Here is a 21,278-nt window from a genome sequence, read left to right on the forward strand (position 1 = left end):
GTAAAGCATCGTAAACAGCAGATGTGCAAACACTGAGGCCATTCAGGAGTCAACTCCTGCACTCTACCGTCACCTGGCACACACTGTCTGCACAGTGAGGGCATGAAGGCTGTTTGTATGGCCGCATTGACACTGTTGTACACATTGAAATAGATAAACATATTTTTGAAAAGGTTACTCGGTTTTCTAATAAAGATCTGTTTCTTAGAAAACAGAAATTGCGTTTCTTGTTACATCCATGGACAAAACATGGATTTAGAAGCAATGAGTAAAGAACAAAAAACATATTGGTTAACTTTTAAAGCAGCTTTAATATAAAAAGAAATGTTCTACCTAAAATATGACCTTTAAGCCTTACTTTTATTTAGTTAGTTTAAAGTCTGTTTCTTTTCATTTTGATAGGGTAGCTATGAAAAAGGCCATGAAATACCTTTATACAGAGAGGAAGAGAGGAAGAGGGAAACAAAGGAAATGCTAATAGGTTACAGTGAGATATTTTAACACACAAAATAGACACATTCAAATGATGGATGTTCCTTTCATTTATATTGAAACAAATCGGTTTGCAGCTGTTTGACATGTTGCACCCATATTTGTCAGTTTTTATCCATCTTAAAGTTTTAAGAGAAAGTCATATTTTCTATCAATTAGATCGTCATCACCGCACCAGAACATTTTAAAAGAAGTTACTTGGTTTTATGAGAAAGATCTGTTTATTTTTCAAAATGCATTGTTAAAGGTCCCATGTCATGCTTTTCTGGTTATTACCGTCCCCTTGTGTTATGTAGCTTTTTCTGCATGTAAACGGTCTGCAGAGTCACAAACCCTCAAAGTACACCCTGTAGCGAGTACAACTCTAACACAGAGAAGACCTGTCTATGCTGCCCCAGAACGCCTCGTTGGACATTTTCTTTTTCTTCCTGGTTACATTGACGTGACCATACCCAAATGGACTCATTGACCAATTCATGGAGCTCCTCACACACACACACTCTCTCAGCGGCGAAACTGTGACGCGCTAGTGGAGCCTCGCAGCTGCGAAACTGGCACGCTTACACTGTAGGTGCGCCGCGTTTGGGAGTGCGGGTGCTAGTGGAGCCTCGCAGATGGGGGTGCTGCAGCCCCCTCAGCACCCCCCCTTCCATGGTGCTCAGGCTGAATTTCGCAATGTCTCGCTGACCCCACGCAGCAACCAGGAAACGACACCAGTAATAGAGCTCACACTGTCCGCTCCTCGCCAACACGGCACCCAGACCCCACGCAGCATTCTCACCTGTTTGTCATTACTGGTGTCATTTTCTGGTTGCTAACAAACGCCATTGTAACACATAATCACTGATGTTCCGCTGTAACGGTGGTGGACTCATCAGAACAGAGTGGGCGAGCTGACCAATCAGAGCACAGTGGGCTCACAGGGAGGGGGGGCAGGAGCTCCAACAAGCCGTTTAGGACAGAGAGTGAATACACATACTTTACAGAGATGCTGGATGAGAAACCAATGTGAGTTTGGAACATTGAACAATGTAAATCTATTCTAGTAGACCTCAACGATGGAATTATGATCAGTAGAAATGGCCATGACATGGGACCTTTAAATCCACATACAATACAGAGGGATTTACAAGCCATGAGAAATTAATTATCAAAACATACGGTTAAATTGTATAGCCAGGTTCAATACAAAAATTAATTATTTGTATATTTTAGCCTTAATTTAATACTTTAATTTATAGGCTGTTTCTTTTCATTTTCAAGGGATAGCTATGAAAAAGGTCATCAAATATCTAGAGGAAGAGATAATAATAATAGTAATAATAATACATTTTATTTAAGGTGCCTTTCATGACCACCAAGGACACCGTACAATTACCGTTAAATATTCTAAAAGGTAAAAGCAACAGAATACGATAACAGAATTATGGCTTCACATACAGCTCTGGAAACAATGAAGAAAGCACTGCAGTATTGTCAGTTTCTCTGGTTTGTACTATTTACAGGTATGTGTTTGAGTCAAATTAACATATTTTAATTGTATTCTATAAACTACTGACAACATTTCTCTGTGTTGTAATTCAACAGACACTGGAATGGAATGGCTGCCATACATGTAGAGATTCGGAGTGGTCTCTTACATTTTTCCAGAGCTGTACATGTTACAGTTAGTTACAGTGAGATATCTGCACACAAGGAATAGAAAAAGGGAACGAATAGATACATCAAAAAAAGATGGATGTTCCTTTTATTAGATTCATAACAAAAGGGGATTGCCGCAGACATGTTGCACCTGTTATTGTCAGTTTTGTCCATCTTAAAGTTGATAGAGAAAGTAATATTCTCAATCGTTCAGATGGATCAGATGTGTGTGTTTCAGAGCTAGTTCAGGCAGACATGGATGCATTAGGCTGAGAGGACAGCATCCAATCAGAGGGTCAGATGAGATGATTTGGAGCTTGTCCGTGTTTATCCTGTGTAGCTAATCTAGATAACTCTCTCCTCATGTTTCCTGTCGTGTCTTCTCTGCTCTGTGGTAGGTAAGCACCCCCCCATGTCTCTACCACTCTGAAATGCTGTTTGAGCGCAGCAGGGGTCGTGACCCCTTTTCCAGGGATGTGTTAGGCTTGCATCGGTGTGTGTCCATCTCTGCCCCTCTCCCCTCCACACAGCTCCTTTCTTATGCACCTTGGCCCCCATTCACACACACATTCACATCCAGGGTGAATACACACACACACACACAAACCAATTTGTAAGGCCAAATGAAACTGATTGATTCCCCCCGGTTAAAGGGGTTTGACGGCAATGCAGGGGGGCCTTTTACACTTCCCCTCAGGAAGTTAGAGGTGCACACACACACACACACCTGGCATGTTCCCTCCAGCTTAATGAGGGTTCCTCGAACCTGCCGACCAGTTAATGGGGACAACAAAACGCCTTGATGATGTCATCCGTGTGAAGTGCACTAAAGAAACTGAAACTAATTAAATGTATTACGTCAACACATTTCCCATAACTGTATTAGGTTAGTTGATAGCAATAATAATAAGTCAAACCTAATATTTTGTATTTAAATGTATTATTACTAACCTAATTCAGTTATGACGTTATACATTTATAATTAAAGTCAACGTTTCAGTGTGCGTGGTTGGATGCTCCAAATGAACCTGTCCTGCTCCACCTGTCTGATCTAACTGTGGCCTCAGTGTGAGCGGCAGGGAGAGCTGTGATGTCACCAATAAACAAATGGGTTGCAACCTTAGCGCAGGATGTAACTCACAGCCGGGAGGCCGTTTTAAGCCCTTTAATGACAATTAATGTCAACAGGACAATTAGTGCACATCCACTGAAGTGCTTAACTGTAGATGGGCTGCCGGGGAATCGATCGTCCATACTTATCTGGAGATTGATTCGGACACAGAGGCCGGTCTCATTCGCGCTGTCTCATTTTCTTGCCTTTCTTCTATTCTCTCTCCACTTTCAATCAATAGGAAAGGACCCAAAAAAAAGCTATGGAGATTAATAGACTTTTGTCGCCATGAGTGGATGAAATAATTGCAATTTTAAACTCCTTTTTGATTTGTTGAACAGCAGGATTTGAGCAGCCATGGGGATCACTAGGCCCCACTTTGAGAGTCAGTGGATCAGAAAATGCTGCAGTACATTTCTCTACAGCTGCACGCTACACCACTCCTCTTCTTCTCTGTCTCTGCTCCATTGTGGGTGACTAGACTGTGGACAACCACTAGCCACTCCCCTGTCTCCCATCATGCCTTGTGGGTGGGTGTTTGGGACAGGGTGGTATTCTGGGATGTATCCATGTGTGTACAGAAAAGGAGGTGGGTTTGGAAGGGGGCGGGTTTGTTATTGTCACAGGGCGAATTCCAGGTGGCAAATTCCAGGCATGCTTGTGCGGCAGGATCAGTAACCAAAGGGCTGCGTCCGTCCCCCCCCCCCCCCGCCCGGGCCGGGCAACCCCATTAATTGTGTCCGACAGAGGGAATTGGTTTCAATTGACCCTCATTCAGCGGCCCTTTGACTGGCACACAAAGGACACAGCCACGTGGAGACTAATGCTAGGGCTGAGCAGCCTGGAGGTGGTCCACTCCTCGCTCCTCTCCCATGGGTGTGATCAGGCTTTGGCTTGATCACGCTTTGCATCGGTGCTGATAAAACGGGAAAGCGGCAAGGAATGGTTTTGAAGATTTTGTCTGGAGAATCAGATACTTCACCGCCTGCAATTTCTTTTATTCCCCCGTGGAGCAGTCACGTTTGAAGCAGCTTCTCATTACAGATGCAGAGCAGACTGTCAGACCTGTTGCAGTAAAACCACCTGAGTTTTCAGGGAGGGCACAGATTAGTGGCGGCAAATGTTATTCTAATGAAGATGAAAGAAGGCGGGGAGCATTACAGGATTGGTGTGGGATGGAATGTTAAACATTTAAAAGGTTGCTGTTATTGATCTCAAGCATGTTAATCCATTTCCTTCCATTTAAATGTGTGCCTATATCAAGATAAATATACTTCTAACATCCTTCTTCTTAGCCACTTCCGTTATGTCAGACTAGTCGTGGAGTCGACTACAGATTTTTTTTTAATTAACATCAATATGATTCAATAAAATTCATCCCTTCTCAGTAACAACATTTGTACACAGTAACACTGTCAGTGCTCTGTGGAGACTCTATAGTACTCTAGTCTGTAACTGCTAAAATAATAATCAGCTTTAATAACTGTTTCCCATAACCACAAGATACATTTCATTTTTCATTTTTTTTATATCAATTAATTAATTTACAGACACACAATTTTCAACTATTTTGATAAGCGATTTACAGTAATTTGTTGGTGCATAAATGTCAGAAAATGCCATTTTAAGACTCTCAAATATGACGTTTTTATATTATATACAAGTGACTATATTTGGGCTTTGGACTGACAAAATAATACATTTTTAAAACATTATCTTGAGAAACTGGGATTCTTGTTTACTATTTAATTACATTATAGACATACAAATGTATCAATTCATCTGGATAATATTCTTCAAAATAATTGACAGAGATGATTATTTAGCTGGATAAGGATAGGAATTATTTTTGAAATGGGTAGTAATGGTTGGAAATCCGGTAGAATCAGAAAGGTTTAGAAAGTAGTCCCAGACAAACACATATCACTACTAATATTGACTTTATTACAACAATAAGGTTACAATCATAATACAGTAACCATTGACAAATCTTACTATAGAAACCCACTTTCAGCCCACAGCTGAGCGCTGACCCGTCATGGTGCCGGGTCACGTAAACCTTGTTGACCTGCTCACATCTACAGCAAACACAGCTTTTTATCCATGCTTCACTCAGAGGGTGCTATGAGGTGTACAGTGGTGTGTGTGAGTGAGTGTGTGTGTGTCCCCGGAGGTGGCCGGCAGCCGTGAATCAGCGGTGTCGATGACAGGCTCAGGGCTCCGTGCCTGGACTCCTAGTATATTTAAAATCCCTCCTAATTAAACTTAATAGAATGTAAATTTAATATCTGCAAAGATTGTGTGCTGCTGGCCGGCCCGCTCCAATTTAAGGATTGATGGAGGCCAGTGGGAAGGTTAATTGCTGACTTGATCTACTGTCCCTGTGACATGGTGTGGGGCTGTTTTAATTGGGGCTGATCTGCTGCTACATGGACAGATTTCATTAGGCTAGCTGGCCTCTCTTTGACTGCAGAGCGGCTCGGAGCGGCGCCCCCTGTCTGCGTCTGCAGGACGTGCAGGGGGCCGGCCCAGGCATCAATCTTCCTCCCTTTGTCCTGTGTCCTTTCTCTCGCTTGAGCAGCATGAAATTAAAGGTGGGGCCCTAGACTATCCCCACTCCTAATGAATGCTGTAAAATGCTCAGTAATGACAGGCCAGCATGATAGATCAGTCATTTCTCACACTGCAGAGTTACTCAACGCACACGCCCATGACAACACAGATAGAACTATAAGCAAGCCATTTTTCCCCGTGGAGGACGTATGGAAGACAAAGTCTGCCATAAATGCCATCTTTGGTTTGTTGCAGCATGTATGAGCAACAAACCAACTGTAAGAAATACAAAATATATTTGGCCATACAAATTAGGGTGTTTAAAATTGTTTTAGGCCATTTAAAAAAATAAAAGTCGATGAAGTGCATACAATTAAATGAAATTAAAAAGGGTTAAAGCAGGACTAGTATATCAGCTTAAACTTGTACATAAAAGTTTTTTCCTTTCTATGATTATTTGTATTTTCCCCCCATAATTGCTGCCACTACTGGAATCATTTCTTCGCAGTTCGACATTAATGATCTAAATAAAATAAAAATTAACAAATACCATTGCCTTTATCCAGTCTAAAAAGTCAAAGAAGAATGTAGGTGACTTACTATCTCAGAGCGCCATACATTGCTTACATTTGACTAATCTAAGATGTACACTGTAGGTGTCACATTTGGATTAGTGGAGGACACTCTAAATATATCGTCAATGCATGTCACCTGTAGTCTCTGTGTTCTCCCTCTCAACATGGGATCATTACACCGTTGATGGCCATTGTCCCGGCTGCTGAACCTCGTCTGGGTAAATAATTTGCACCAGTAAAGGGTAAACAATTTTCCCTTTTTAGCCCGACTTTGACTAGCATGCGTGTATCTGGCCAGCTATAAATCAAAAGGCGGCCGGTGTAATTAAGTGTACACTACATTAGTCAGGCTAATTAATTTTGGGGGCCATCCATCCATTAACCAGCGGGCCAGCACTGATTGGGCCTCTGTTCCTGGAGACCCCTGACACTGGGGACTGTGACCCTCCTTGGCTGCCCTCAGCTTCCCTCATACACTCATGCATTAACACCCAGAGTCACAGATGTACACACACACCAGCCCTCATGTACTTAATCAGATTTTGACTAAAAGGAGAAGCTTATTAAAATACATTTGACAGTTTTTAACTCATAATTCTTCAGGACAGTATTTAAATATCCTTCCTATTCCTTATCATTTATTGTCAAACAATTAGCAATTACTTACATTTCCAAGAGAGGGCACACTGAGGGTTGTGACGCACAGATTTATCTAACATAAAATCAGTATGGAAAGAGATTTGCGTTGTTGACAGCCTTCGCTACTTTCAGCAATGGCAGTGGAACAAGTTCATATGTTGTTTTGCATCAAACATCCATGTCTAAATATAAAAGTGAAAGGAAAAGTGTATTATTATACCATCTCTCAAAAGGATCAGCATCGAGAACTATATATATTGAATAACATTTAACGGAAGTGAAAGATAGCCCTGTTTCAGTTTTGAATCACTTTGATATGGACATTTAAATACATGTATCTTTCTTTTGCTAAGGGTATTAGTTTTTAAAAATATTGTAGTATTATTCAGTTAGTTCGTTAACAGATGCTCAGAATACAAACTTTTGTTTTTAAATAAAGTATAGGTAAAACACAAAAAAAAAACTATTAAGTAAAATAAAAATAATACTTTAAAAAAAGGAATATATTTAAAAGCATTCTGTTTTTCAGTTGTGTATAGTATCAAAAAGCCTTTTGAAGCAGACATTTTTCAACAACATATTCAAGCAAATGTCTTAAATGTGTACAGCTTAATGTGTGCTCATTCAAAGACGGTGTTATCTCATACTGAAAATCCCAGATACAATTAAATAAACATTTGTTTCCATAGCATGAAATGTGAATAAAATAAACAACAAAACATACACATTAGGCAATTAGTTATTTTAAAACTCCGTATCAGTGTTGGCCCAGAATGTCCCAATCCTTTGTGTAGGACTGTTTTATTGCTGGGTCAAATCTAATGACAAATCCTTCCATTGTTTGTTTTAGCTTACACAGCCAATATACTTTTCTAAGACAGCCCAGTTGACAGGCAGTAAGCCCCACCCATTACCACACACCTTGCAAGTATTATTACACCTGTACTATTTGACCTCCGCCTGTTTATAGCCACACAGGTGACGCCTGTAATGGAGATGTTTCCTCACTATACAATAGAGGCATATTATCTGGCTAGAAGAGTCCAATCTATCACAATGAGGGCCCATTATATCACAGATAACCCATCTGGATATAGAGGGAGACTATTCCCTGCAGACAGCAGAGCCTATTCTCTGCTCTGTGTTTGCTCCATGCTAATGAACGCTGGAGGAAAAAGAGTTGAGCTATGAGGGCGTCACTTGAGCGATGCAGCTTTGATGGGAGTGCTGTCCATATCATTAAAACGCTGGCAAATGAAGAACAAGCAGTGGCTTCTGTTGGTGCTGCTCATTAACAACAGGCCGTTTGAGCCCGGCGCCAGCCATGCTACTACCATTGTGTACTCGGAGGGTGGTGGGGGGGGGGGGGGGGGCACTGTGACTGGCAGCTGGGTACACCATGCCAACGGTGGGATGGCGTGACAAACCAAGCCAAGGATGAGCGCAGAGCCTGGCACTGTCAGGGCCCCGGGGGGGTGCGTCGCCTCGAAGGCCCCTAGGGTTGGCCCCGGTCAGAGATGTAACCCCAGTTGGCCCTCACCGCTGTCGCTGCGTCTCTCAGTAGAGGAAGAGTGTGTTTGACATAAACAACTTGATATACCCAAGAAAGATGTCAGCAATGCATCGAGTGCACATGGAATCCAAAAAGTGAGATTCTCTAGGGGTTTGAATACTCTATATTTTAAAATCCGATTCTGATTATTGAGGTAAATGTTTTTTATATTTGACCAAAGTGATATCAACTGATTGTGTTGGCTGATGTTAACACACAAAGGCAAACCCAAGACAAAAACTAACATTGCATGTTAAACTTGCACAGATACAAACTTTTCACCAGAGTTTTTATTATTTATTTCAAATTTTCAGTGAATTAAAAATCTTCAAGTTATACACCAAATACAAAAGGCTGCCTCTTGCATGAATAAGGATAGCTGTCTTTTATTTTTCTAAAACTTTCACATTTCTCAGAAACTTCAATTTAAAAAATGTGTTTTGTCCTGTGCTGTGTTAAAACCTCTTAACCTCTTATTTCTTCTTTATCCAAACATATCTCTCAGGACTGTAAAGCTCATTAGGTTTATATTTCATTAAGCCTCACCTTTTAATGTTCCTGCAGAAATCGATGAAATGTTTGATCTTTAAAATGTCCATAACAATTACACAAGAGCCTTGTAAAGGGTCTTTCAATCGTCAAATTGAAACATGCTTTGTCTTAGAAAACCAGCAAATATTCGTAATTCAGAAGAGGGTTAAAAAGTAACAAATTACTCATCAAAAAGTTTTTAGAATAAGTTTATTTTGATCTAAAATCATTTTTAAGTTTTCTATAAAAGAATTGAAAAAAACCTGAAAATATGTTTCTTTCAAGTTACTACTAACTGGTTTTGTAAAGTATGTACACTTTAATCCTGTAACATGATGCATCCTTGAATGTCCGTGAGCCATGTGTCAGTCTAAGGATACCATACAGTTCTTTAGTCATGTAAGAAAGAGTTTTATGTGACACAAAATATTTACAGTTCATAAAACAGAGATACGTCTCTTTGCATTTCAAAGTAACCATGATGCTTGTAACGATTATGCAAACAATCAAAATGTAATTATTCAATAATCCAATCAGTCTTTAAATTCAAGTGGACTCAATACTCAATCTGTGTCTTTTTTTATTTAATCCACCCCCGATGTAATTTATCTATAAATCATGAATAATCAACTTTCAGCCCGTCCCAGTATTTGTTATCTCTGTGTTATTGATGCTTTGTCTGCTGCTGCTCACTATGGACCCCTGCCTTTGAAATCACTGGCAGGAACCGCAGCGGCTAACAGTGATGCTATTATTGAGTCCAGATGAAATGTGGCATAAACTGTGAAGGATAGGGGTGTCTTTGTGCCTGGTACACAGTGTCCATCGGTATGATGTCAGTCTATTTTTGACTAATGCAGTCCTTAGCCTTTGTAGAACACAGCACAATAATTATGTTTTTTTCTCTATTTGAAGGATGGAGCGGTTCCCAGGATAACATATGTTGTCTCTGGGGGGCTGTATGCAAACATGCACTCACAGCGTCTCCATTGCCTTTTCCAGCATTTTAATCATTATCGTTTGCTCTAATGCATATGCAAATCAGCAGTCTGTGTGAGAACTGAGGTCGCTGCACATGGCTGAATTCAAAGCCTCCTCAACAAGTTGGTCACAGTCACGGTTATTCAAAGTATTCAAATCAGGTAATACCTCCGTTTATGGTGTTTGTATGTTGGCTCATTCCATTGCGGAACTAGGCCATCGGTGCATTCACGTTTATCTGATTGGTCCCATTTCACGAGTTGGAAGTCGCTCTTCTGAAATTGTTGGACTGAAGCTAAAAAGAAGATGTGTTGTATTTCTCAGAGTTCCAAAATGTGCCAAGCTGTTTCTGAGTTGTTCCAACTCACCTGACGTTGCCAATGTTTCTGTAGCCTGCAGCACAAACGCCCTACGTTGCAACTTTATATCCTTGTGATTTGGATCCGCTCAAAAATAGAATTGGCTCTTTCTTGGCCAACACTACACCCCTTCACCAAGTTTCATGAAAATCAAATCAAACAACTAATTATATATCTTCAGTTTTTCTTCTGACACACAAATAAAGCTAAAAACAATACCTCAGATAATTGAGAAAAAACAACAGATGATCAAATGTTTTGCTGTGGTTGAGGAAGCTATAGAGGTGCTTTGATTATTGAAAGCACTCGGCATACAGGCTTCCCAGTGTGAATCTCTACTGTCAGCAGCAGAGTGATGCTGCTGCTGCTGCTGCAGAATGGCTCTTTGTAACAGAGCTGTAAACCCACTGTTGGCACCATGGGCTTTTAAACAACTCTGCCCTCTGACATTAAAAGTGGCTGGGCTCCATTCACATCCGCGCTCAAATATCCCATCATATTTAAGAGGGCCCATTAAGGGCCACATTGAGAATTCATGGGCCTTTCTCTCACTCCCCCTTGTGTGATTTATCTGTGACGGCCATATTGCCAGGCCCTTTCAGAAGGAGTGGCTCCACTTTTTGTCTTAGAGGAGGCCCAAAACAATGCATTTCAGGCCCATTTCTCCGACAGGGCCTCCTCTTTCAGGGGGTAGAGGAGCCGGGGCCGGCCTAACATCTGTTTGTGTCCAGAGCCAGGCGGGCCCGGAGCACAGCGTGCCTCGGTGGCCCCCTTCTCCTCTCCCTGGGGTCTTTGTTCCCGATTTCATGCTATCAGAGCGGCAGCATGTTTTCCTGCGCAGAGCTGTCAGGGGCATAAAAGGCCCTGAGTGGGGTCACATCAAGAGGGATGGGCATGAAAAATTGGTAAAATGTATCACAAAGCCCACCCACTAAATGGTTGCCTAGCACCCTGTGGTGGGGTGTCAGGATCCCTCCTCCCCCCCTGTACCTTCCTCTTTGCCCTTCCCTTGGCTGAATTACACCTCTCTCTCTCACCCTGGTGGACAAGCACATCATTTAGATGAAATGGTGCAAACAAATTAAAGGGTGGTGCTTCAAATGAATCAACGTTCTTTGTGTGTGAGGAGGGTTTGTGCCTCACCGGGGTCTTCTCCTCCCAGTGCGCCCTTGAAGTAGGGCTGTACGATTTTGGGGAAAAAATCGAATTGTGATTTTTCTGACAAATATTGCGATTCGAATTGCGATATTTGTTTTTAAGCGACCCAACGGAAGTTTATTGTAAAATGCGGCCATAACTCCGGCTAGGAAGGTCGTATCAACGTGCTCCCATCTCTAGCACCCCCGCAGCCCGAGCTACGAGTGAAAGAACTAAACTTACATGAAACTTCCGTTGGGTTGCTTTAAAGTCAAGCTTCAGTTTAAGATTCACCCTGCAATAGAAACATGTGATGGATCATTACTAACCTGACTCAGATGGTTGGTTTCACCAAAGCATCTAGAGCTCCATTGGAAGCCATTTGGAAAGGGCAGGCACTTTCAAAAGCACTTGGCAGGTGATTGGATCAATCTGTCTATCACCTTCTATCATGGGCCACTTCTGATTGATTAACAATGGCTGGTACATGTGGAGCACAGCACTTCTAATTGGTGTGGATGACTGACACACAATCAAATAAAATAAAAAATTGTTAAGATTTGATAATCGCATAATTTCAAATCGCGATTTCGATTTAAAATCGATTAATCGTTCAGCCCTACCTGGAAGCAGGATGGCCGGTCACCTGCCTGCCTGAAAAAGTCATCAACGGCTATTGTAGCTCAACTGTTGCTCCAAAAGAGAAAATAAATGAAGGGATAATGAGGGGTGTGTATCCTATGGTATTTCATGACTTGATGCATCATTCTGGATTTAGAAGTTCAGTTCAGTATCTACTAGTCTACTGTGAGCTAATAAAAGCAATGTGGCAAATGATGCTCTGAAGGCAAGGTATAAGTCTCAGTGTGTATAAGATTTTGGACTTTTTAAATTGAAAACATTTCTTTTTTTTATGAGTTGAATTAACTGATTACAATTACAAAACAAAAGCAAACCTACTGTAATAGAAAGTTAACATTTAATCAATACTCTTTTCTACTCTAAGGCAAGCTTCCTTTTTTTATTAGATTTATTTTGGTACATTTCTACAATAATTGTGCACAACATAAAAAATACTGATATTGTTGAACAAATCACACAAAAATGCTTGACACGACTTTTGACATGTTGTGTAGGGTTGCTGTCCATCAGTCACATTATCTAGCTCTCTTTGAGGAGGTTGTGATCAATTCAGAATCTTAATAGATAAGAATATCGACTCAGTCATGAATCCATTTTCTTCCCCACCCCAAGTATAACCCTTTTCTAGAAATGTCCCTGGTAAAATCAGTGTTCATTTATTGGATGTTGGTCACACTAAGTTGCATATTTGCAGTCTTGTTGATAGTGCTAACCAAGCTCCAGCTCTCTTTAAAGGGTACGGAATTAGACTTTCATTAATTGTTAGATCTCTATCGAATTCCAGAGTAATGAACTCGACAGACCCTGCGATCCTATTGGACCATCACTAATCACCAATCACTGATTGGGTCTTCAATATTCTGTAATTGACTCAGCAAGGACAAATTACCTCACTGTCTGTTTCCTTTAATTGATTCCAGCTAGAGCCGCGGTGGAATAGGTAAATGAAATGAGAGTGCAATGTTTCCAGGTGCTTAGTAAGTGTTTATACTGTATCAATAGCTCTTCAGTTGGCCATCTTTAAATGCGCCACAATGATTGCTTCACGGTTGAATGTGAATGTGTTTCCTCATTTACACGATAAATGCTTTTTAAACATATGAGGCGTTAGGGTTAGTAAGAGCCTAAACTGTATCAATAGCTCTTTTAATGGCCATGTTTTAGTGTGATACAAGGATTTTCCTATGGTTGAATATGAATGTGTGTCCTCATTAACACCATACACATATGGGTTTAGGTATAAGGCAGTAAGGTTTGAATCATTAAATGTTAATACTTTATCAATGGCTCTTTTGTTGGCCATGTTTAAATGTGTTATAATAATTCAACCCTGGTTGGATGTATATTGTATTCCTCATTAACAGGATACATGTGCTTTTTAGGTATAAAGCATTAGGGTTAGTAAATGTTTATACTGTATCAGGGTTCGGGTTAGGTTAGGGTCCAGTGCATGGCTCTTCTGTTGCCTTTTTCTTTAAATCTGCTACAATGATAGTTTCACAGTTGTGTGTATATTTGTTTCCTCATTAACAAAATAAACGTGCTTTTTGAGTCTGAGCATGAAAGAGAAAACATGAATGGCCGTGAAACGTCTGGTCTGCAGCCACCTTTTTGAAAACAAAACAACTGCTGCTAAAAAAAATCAAATGAATAACACATTAGGATAGCTATTGAGCATTTTAAGCATGCATGGCCTTATTGAGAGGTTAGGAGTAGCCGCTATGTTAAACAGTCTTGCGGACATCTGCTGCGGTTGGTTTCAAACTGCTGACTAAAAGTGGCAGGGGAGGTTTCTCAGATTAAATCTCTCATTAGGTTTTCTTTGTACAGGTGGCAGTAATGTGTCAAGAGCCGGGCCTGAGACAATGTCCTCCTCTTAGTGGGACTAATACGCCTCAGAAGACCCACCCTCCTTTTACTGCCACTACTTTAACACAGAGACACGGTCACAATGAAGCATCTGGTGGCTTTTTCCTGTGTAGAAGGCTTTTTTCCATAGCCATTGTGTCTGCTAGAGATCATGTGTTAGAGAAAGAGATCAGCAGGCTTAGTACACTTCTGTGAATCCACTTCTCTTGAACTTTTCTGCCTGTTTGTTTGAATCTTCACGTAAAATGTAGGAGATGATTTTAGAACATTTGCTCTCCAGCTCTCAATATGAGTTTGGGTGGGTGGGCAAGGGCGTGCTTTCGCATCTGTGTGTATGTGTGTGCAACCCCCCAGTAGTGGGAGGTCGCCAGGGTCAAAGTGATGAATTTTTATAGGCCTGTTCTCTGTGTTTCAGCCCTGTCCCTTTCTCTGCGCGCTGCACTGCCTCTCAAAGACAACCATGCAGGGCAATTTGTCCTGCGGGGCCCTGCAGAATGGGCCAGCAGAGAAGTTAAATACCAGGGGGGAACACACACACACTCACACAAAACATACACATACATTCAGTTTCTCTCTCACACGCACACACACCCCTTCGTTCTGTTGTCCTGAATGATTTGTGGCCTGTCCATTATCCATTCCGAGGGGACAAATGCTTTTGGACGGTTTCTGAAGGTAAAGTCAGAATGGCAGCCCTCCATTGTTTTTAGAGAAGTTTCCCAGATGTTATAATGCACAAGATAAATAGGGCACATTATCACTACCTTGCCCTCTTACCTCTCCAAGCTCGCTCGTTGGCGAGGGCGTGGCTCGTTGGGAGACCTCCTACGACGCACACACTGCCATCAAACTTCCACGAGTTCATGGGAAGGGGCGAGGGTTTGTGAGTGGGCCGTTCACTGTTAGGGGGGACACAGGCCAGGTTTACTAGGGTCAACCGTTGATCAGCGGGTCACACGCAGGCTAACTTTGCTGGGTGATAATGTTGAATTATCCATGTTGAATCCCCACCCTGCTGTGTGATGAATCCACAATGTTTGGAAGCATTAAATTAGCCCTCTACGGAGAGAGGAGTGGATCCTCTGGCTTGTGTCCAGTCAGCTCGGGCGGGGGGGGGTCACAGCTGATTTACCGGCTCTCCTGCGTAATAGCTGGCAGGAAGGCAGGAGGCCGAATTTGTTGTCGCCTCCTCCCGGTGCCCCCTTCTCCCCGGCTCGGGAAGATGTCGCTGCGGGACGGGCGTGATGAACGGTGGTGAACGGAAGAAAAGTGATCGGGGTGCTAAGCAATCTGCGGTGAACCTGCCAGCCCCCATTGGCACACCTTAACTCAGCTGGCAGTGAAAATAATGGCGCGTTCTGACAATGCCACTGCCCCCGCTGACACAAAGGGGAGCCCCCGTCCCCTGCCTCTGGCAATGAAGAATGAATAGTTAGCTCATTGTCCACCCATCGTCTGTCTCCCTCTGCACACTCTCTGCTACTCTCTTCACCTAATTGAGATTTAATCACTGAATTCTAAATGCACTCAATGGATTATTATATCGGTGGAATGACAGTTTAGTGTGAATCATTGCATGGGATTGGGGGGAGGGAGGGAGGAACATAAATCCCCCTGGAGTCCGGAGAAGTTGTCCATTGGCTGGCACCCTGTTATCCTACAGATTTCTGCAACTTGTTCACACTTATAAAAAATAACATTTTAACACAATTTGATCCTAATAAGTCAACCCTAACACTAACAGAGACGTAACTCTAACCCAAAGTCATCCCAATTTAAAGGCTTAACTTTATAAGGCATTGAATTAATCAATTTAAATGTAAGGACTCAGTTGGTTTAATGTCCCAAAATATTATTTCTAAAGTCTTACAATGCCAGGGCAAGGCAAGAAGAATTTGATTCATTTTTTAAATTATATTGGAATTTAGCGTAGGGATTATTTTCTAATTATGGGTAACATCTATTTTTAGAATAATTTGCAAATCTCTCTAGGATAAGCGTTATGCAGATCATGATAGCAGAACCAACAGCACTTGTATTTCGTTTACAGCCGGGATGTTCCACTCTAGTTTTTCTAGGGAGCCCTAGTCATAATGAAAATAAATATATATTCTACCAAGAAAACGTCACTAAATCCAGCAGAATTTCAAATGTTCGTTATGGTTTAAAGGTCTCTATTGTCCCATTGAGCATACACTTAAATATAATATTATTGAAATATACAAAATCCAATTTTACAAAATGAAATGCTACTGTCTACTAATTATATCCTACTAAAAAGTGTTGCCTGTGTATTTAAATCTTGATATATGATGTTATTCCTCTCTACGGTAGAGCTCCATTGTTGTGCAAGAACTATTTCAATCACCTCAATGAGTCACAGTGTTGAACCCTGAATGCACATGCTGCACTATATTTTGACTCAATACCCCATTCACCGTCCTGCTGCTGAAGAACTCACTACATGACCAAAAGTGTATAAATCCACATCTGAAAATAGTTCCCAACGAATGCACTATGTACTCCTGTTTGAGTAGAGCTTGCAGAAAATATAGTGCCCGACTGTTTAGCTAAGTTAGCAGGCCTTTAAATAACACGTTACACCTTTTTGTAAAGGTATATATTATGTATCAACCAATGGGCTTGGAGTTGACACATTTAGTTTGTTCAGTGTAATTTAAAATGATTGTTCTTAGGCTCTTCCCATCAGTCTGTTGGAGACGTTGACATATAAAACAGGCTTGCATTGTCAGCCCTGCCGTGGTACAGTGGTTCACCTCCATCTGTTGGCAGGACCTGAAACAGAAGGCGTGTGTGTGTGTGTGTGTGTGTGTGTGTGTGTGTGTGTGTGTGTGTGTGTGTGTGTGTGTGTGTGTGTGTGTGTGTGTGTGTGTGTGTGTGTGTGTGTGTGTGTGTGTGTGTGTGTGTGTGTGTGTGTGTGGTGTGTGTGTGTGTGTGTGTGTGTGTGTGTGTGTGTGTGTGTGTGTGTGTGTGGTGTGTGTGTGTGTGTGTGTGTGTGTGTGTGTGTGTGTGTGTGTGTGTGTGTGTGTGTGTGTGTGTGTGTGTGTGTGTGTGTGTGTGTGTGTGTGTGTGTGTGTGTGTGTGTGTGTGTGTGTGTTTGGTCTTTGAAGTGGGACAGATTGCTTTAACCTCTCTTCTAAGGAGAGCAGCTGGAATAGAGAGCTCCTTTAAACAGCCGCTTCCTCCTTCGACAGTCATGAGATTATCCTCCATTGATGCACAAAGGCAGCGCCTTCCTCTGCAACCTCTCATCCCGGCCCCCCGGGCCCCTGCCCCTTTGCAAACACTCAGCGTTGACCTCTGACCCATAATGCAGGGATGTGATGCCAAGTCACTTTGCTGGATCATCTAAAGAGTGCAGAGTGAAGACATCCTTACTGTCCTCTGGACTACAGCTGCTGTACCTGACAGCTGTCTGTTTATGTTCCCTTCCTTTGACCGCTCCCTCCCTTTACTAATTGTCATGGATTAAATAAGAAGCCAATTGCAGCCAAATGAATTAAGATAATATCATTTAGCGTGGTCAGTGAGAGCATGTCTTTGTGCTTTGAAGGGACAGTTGTGTGCAGATGAGCACCTGGACTCTGCTGGCAGCATCACTGCATGTAGGTCTAAGTGACAGCATGGAACTCTCATTTTCCCCGTCTTGGTGTTTGGTGGGCTGATCTTATGACAGAGGCAGTGGGATGAGTGGGGCTGTATGTGTTGGATGAGTGGGGCTGTGTGTGTTGGATGAGTGGGGCTGTGTGTGTTGGATGAGAGGGGATGTTTCTCACAAAGGACGACAGTAAGGGAGGCTTGATCAATCGGGTGCAATCAGCCACCAGCCCCTGCACCGACACACTGATCGCTCGGTCAATGAGCTGATGAATGGATCAATCAGACACATGTCAGCGTCCAACGCCACGCCACAGGACACCCAGGGCTCCGGCCGCACCAGTGGGCATCTAAATGAAAGGAAGCGTTCAGTTAGACACTGAGTGCATGTAGAACACTTTCAAAGTTCTGAAGTTTAAATTCTTTAATTCATCCTGTAATCCTGAATGTAATTGTTCTTGGAGGAGACACGTCCTCACAAGAAAAGGCAGCATTAGGTTATTGTGTTTTCTTCTAATTGAGTCTCGCTTATGGTGACACTTTTGGCACAGTTATTACTGAGAATAATGTATTCTCTCTCTTCTCTGTGTAAAACATTTACTCTCTTCTATCTGTTTGTATCCAGGTACTTGTCTAAACGTAGGGGACATATTAAGGTTTAGTGATGACTGTGTTTTTGATCCAATGGAGGGCTATTTTTAACCTCCTGATATCCATGCTTATTGTGCCAGGATGCAGTGTGTGCTTCTGGCCTCACTTTAAGCTGTCCAGGGATTTCTGCCTGACTGACTTCTAGATTTGAAAAGCAGATCACAGAAGGGGGCTTGCTTGGAAGAATTAGTAGAATCTGAAGTCAATTTGAAACTCACAGCTGTCACTACACTTTCTAGAAAACGTGTACTTTGTGTCATCTATATATAGAGCTGCAGAGTAAAATAAATGAATTGCCTTTTTTGATAGTATATGTACTGGTTTGATTAGTTTTCAAGACAAACAAGCCAAATTCAAGTATTGTTTTTTTTACTGGTTTCTTCCCTTCTCTTCGACAGTAAACTAGATCTTTAAGTTGTAGAAAAGAAACAAGACATTTGAAGAAGTCACTGAGTTTCTGGAAACATTTTCCATTGAGATTTTATGGACCAAATAACCAATCAATTAGCCAAGAAAAGAATTGAAAGTTTATTTAACAATAAAAATACCTTTCTTGCATCTGAAAGAAATAGTTTGAAAAATATATATAGTAATCAGAAAGTACAACCCGTGACCACAGTTGGTGCAGTCTGATCAGAGATGGCAGAAAGCGACTCTCTGTGGTTGTCTTCGCTACAATGACTTTTTGACAGGGAAAGTATCTCTTGCCCTTCTCCCTAGCTCCTTCTTTGGCCTATTCATTGCACAAAGCTGCTTAAGCGCACTTAAGCGCATTAGCATTTGGCTGCCAGGGGACCATATTGACCCTGCATTTGGATGGCCTAAATGAGTGAAAGATGGAGCGATTTGTTAGGGCTTTAGAAAGTTGCTTTTGGGGAGGGGAGGGGTGGGGGGGGAGCTGGAAGGAATGGGGTTGAGGCAGTGGTGGGGGGGGGTCTGCAGAGAGTTGTTCCACTTTCTCTCAAGGCATGGTGTTTGTTCTGATCTGCTGTGCCGTTTCTTGGTGGCCGAAGCAGGACTGATTTGTGACATTTCAGTCTAAAGGGCCTTTTTCTGCTCCCTATATTGGCTTGACCCGATTATCTAATCTGTGCTTTGAATTTCAATCAGGTCGCCCAGTCCCTGCCGCGCGGTATGGGAACCACTGGCTGAGGGATTACCTCATTCAACTGTCTTCAAACACAGATGGTCGAATGTTTAACTAATTGTTAAAAGAGTCCACAAAGGGGAATTTAACCATGCACACAGTCCATGGGGTCAGTACATAGAGCCAGATAAAGAGAGGGGACAGTGAGGTGGTGGTTTGTGGGACGCTTCTTTAAAAAATCATTCAGATGTGCAGTGTAGTGCATGGAGCTGGACACAATGGCTGCTCTCAGAACATTACTGTACAAAGTGTGTGTGGGGTTGGACACACTTTCAATATGTAGGAATATCTGTAATTGAATTAATGTTTTATTTTTCCTTATGAACACACAACCCAACATGATTTGTCTTGTGTCTTTGATCACTCATTGTTTCCATCCCCCCCTCCAGAGTCTTTGCTCCACTGCCACCCTGCAGACAGTCCGAGCCGCCGACACCAACGAGGTGGACAAGCTAATATTCAGAGAGAGTGACAATGACCGGAAGGTAAGCTGTACTGCATTAATGCTGCCTGTCACAAAATGCAAAATCAGAACAGCTTTTTGTCAAATTTGTATAGAAACAAATGTGTCTTCAGGGCCAGTCACACCACAACAAAATAACCTGCATAATAAAAGCAGCTCTGATGAGTGTTATAGGGAAAAATGTATTCCTTTTTCATTTGGAAATCAAATCAGAGTAGATGTTAAAACAACAAACATGTGTAGCTACACTGAATATGTATTGCTTCAATGGCCTTAATTTACATTCACATACAATATGCATAATTTTCTTTTTAAGCGAGCAGGAAACATGCTAGCTATAGTCACTCACATCAGCCCCAAGAACTCTTCTTTGTACTTTGATTTATCATCAATTCATTCAAAAAAGTCTTATTACAGAGTTAGCTAACCTGTGTGTGTCAGCTAGCTTGTTCACTCAATCGCTAACTGGACAGTAAGTTCACACAGTATATAAAAGAGAGATATTTGCACCATTGACACCTATCTCATTTCTACCGAAGAGGATTAGGGCCATATGTGAATTTACTTTTTTGGGATCTGACCAAAAGGGATTTGATTTTGAGTTGTGTTGTCTGACTTTTTTCTCAGAATCCTAACTTTAATCTCAGAACAAAAAAATATATATGTTGGGTCAGGTCTCAAAGAAAACATGTGGTCCTAATCCTCTTCCAAACATTACTGTCTTAAAAGAAAGTATATTTTATTTTGAGTAGTTTATTCCAAAAGTGGACACAGTTAACAAGATTTCAATTGATGTCATTTCCCCCCTGCGTGCCAATTTAAATTAATTGACTAGGGTGTAAAATATCTGGTGTGAGCAGGCCTTAATAGGAACATTATTATAATGCATGTTCAAAAAGGAATATTGCACTTGTGATTAAAGCTTCAAATTCTAATCATTTTCCAGTTCTATACATGTCATACAGCTCAACCTGAGTTATTATAAGTTGTGTTAACATTCAGAGTATAGTGGTGCCTCAGAGAGACGCGTGTAGAATGCACAGTGCTGTCTGCTGTTCATTAGTGCTCTAATTACCAAGTGCAGTTGACATTAGTATTGTTATTAATCAGAGCTTCTCTCCTGCCTCTGATCCAGGTTGTTCTTCAACTTGAGAAGAAGCTTTTTAATTATGTCAACCAGGACGTTTTCCGGGAAAACAATGGGAGCCCGGTAAGTCAGCTCTTTGCTTTCCAGCTCTTTATATATCCATCTGCTCTCTTATTTCTACACTTCCAATGTTTATCACAAATTAAATTCACTCCATCAACTGTATAGTG

The 21,278-nt window shown here is 41.7% G+C and overlaps 1 protein-coding gene across 2 annotated transcripts in view; it reads left to right on the forward strand.

Annotated features, from left to right (window-relative positions):
• Nucleotides 1–21,278, forward strand: part of LOC117550918 (inositol polyphosphate-5-phosphatase A) — a 193,067-nt gene that overhangs the window by 146,106 nt on the left and 25,683 nt on the right. For both annotated transcript variants that reach the window (XM_034223527.1, XM_034223519.1), the window contains exons 10-11: nt 19,888–19,983; nt 21,097–21,171. In XM_034223527.1, the coding sequence (XP_034079418.1) occupies nt 19,888–19,983; nt 21,097–21,171 (171 nt within the window). The remainder of the gene's footprint in view (nt 1–19,887; nt 19,984–21,096; nt 21,172–21,278) is intronic.

The sequence above is a fragment of the Gymnodraco acuticeps genome, unplaced genomic scaffold, assembly GCF_902827175.1.
Source record: "Gymnodraco acuticeps unplaced genomic scaffold, fGymAcu1.1, whole genome shotgun sequence".
Classification (NCBI taxonomy): domain Eukaryota; kingdom Metazoa; phylum Chordata; class Actinopteri; order Perciformes; family Bathydraconidae; genus Gymnodraco; species Gymnodraco acuticeps.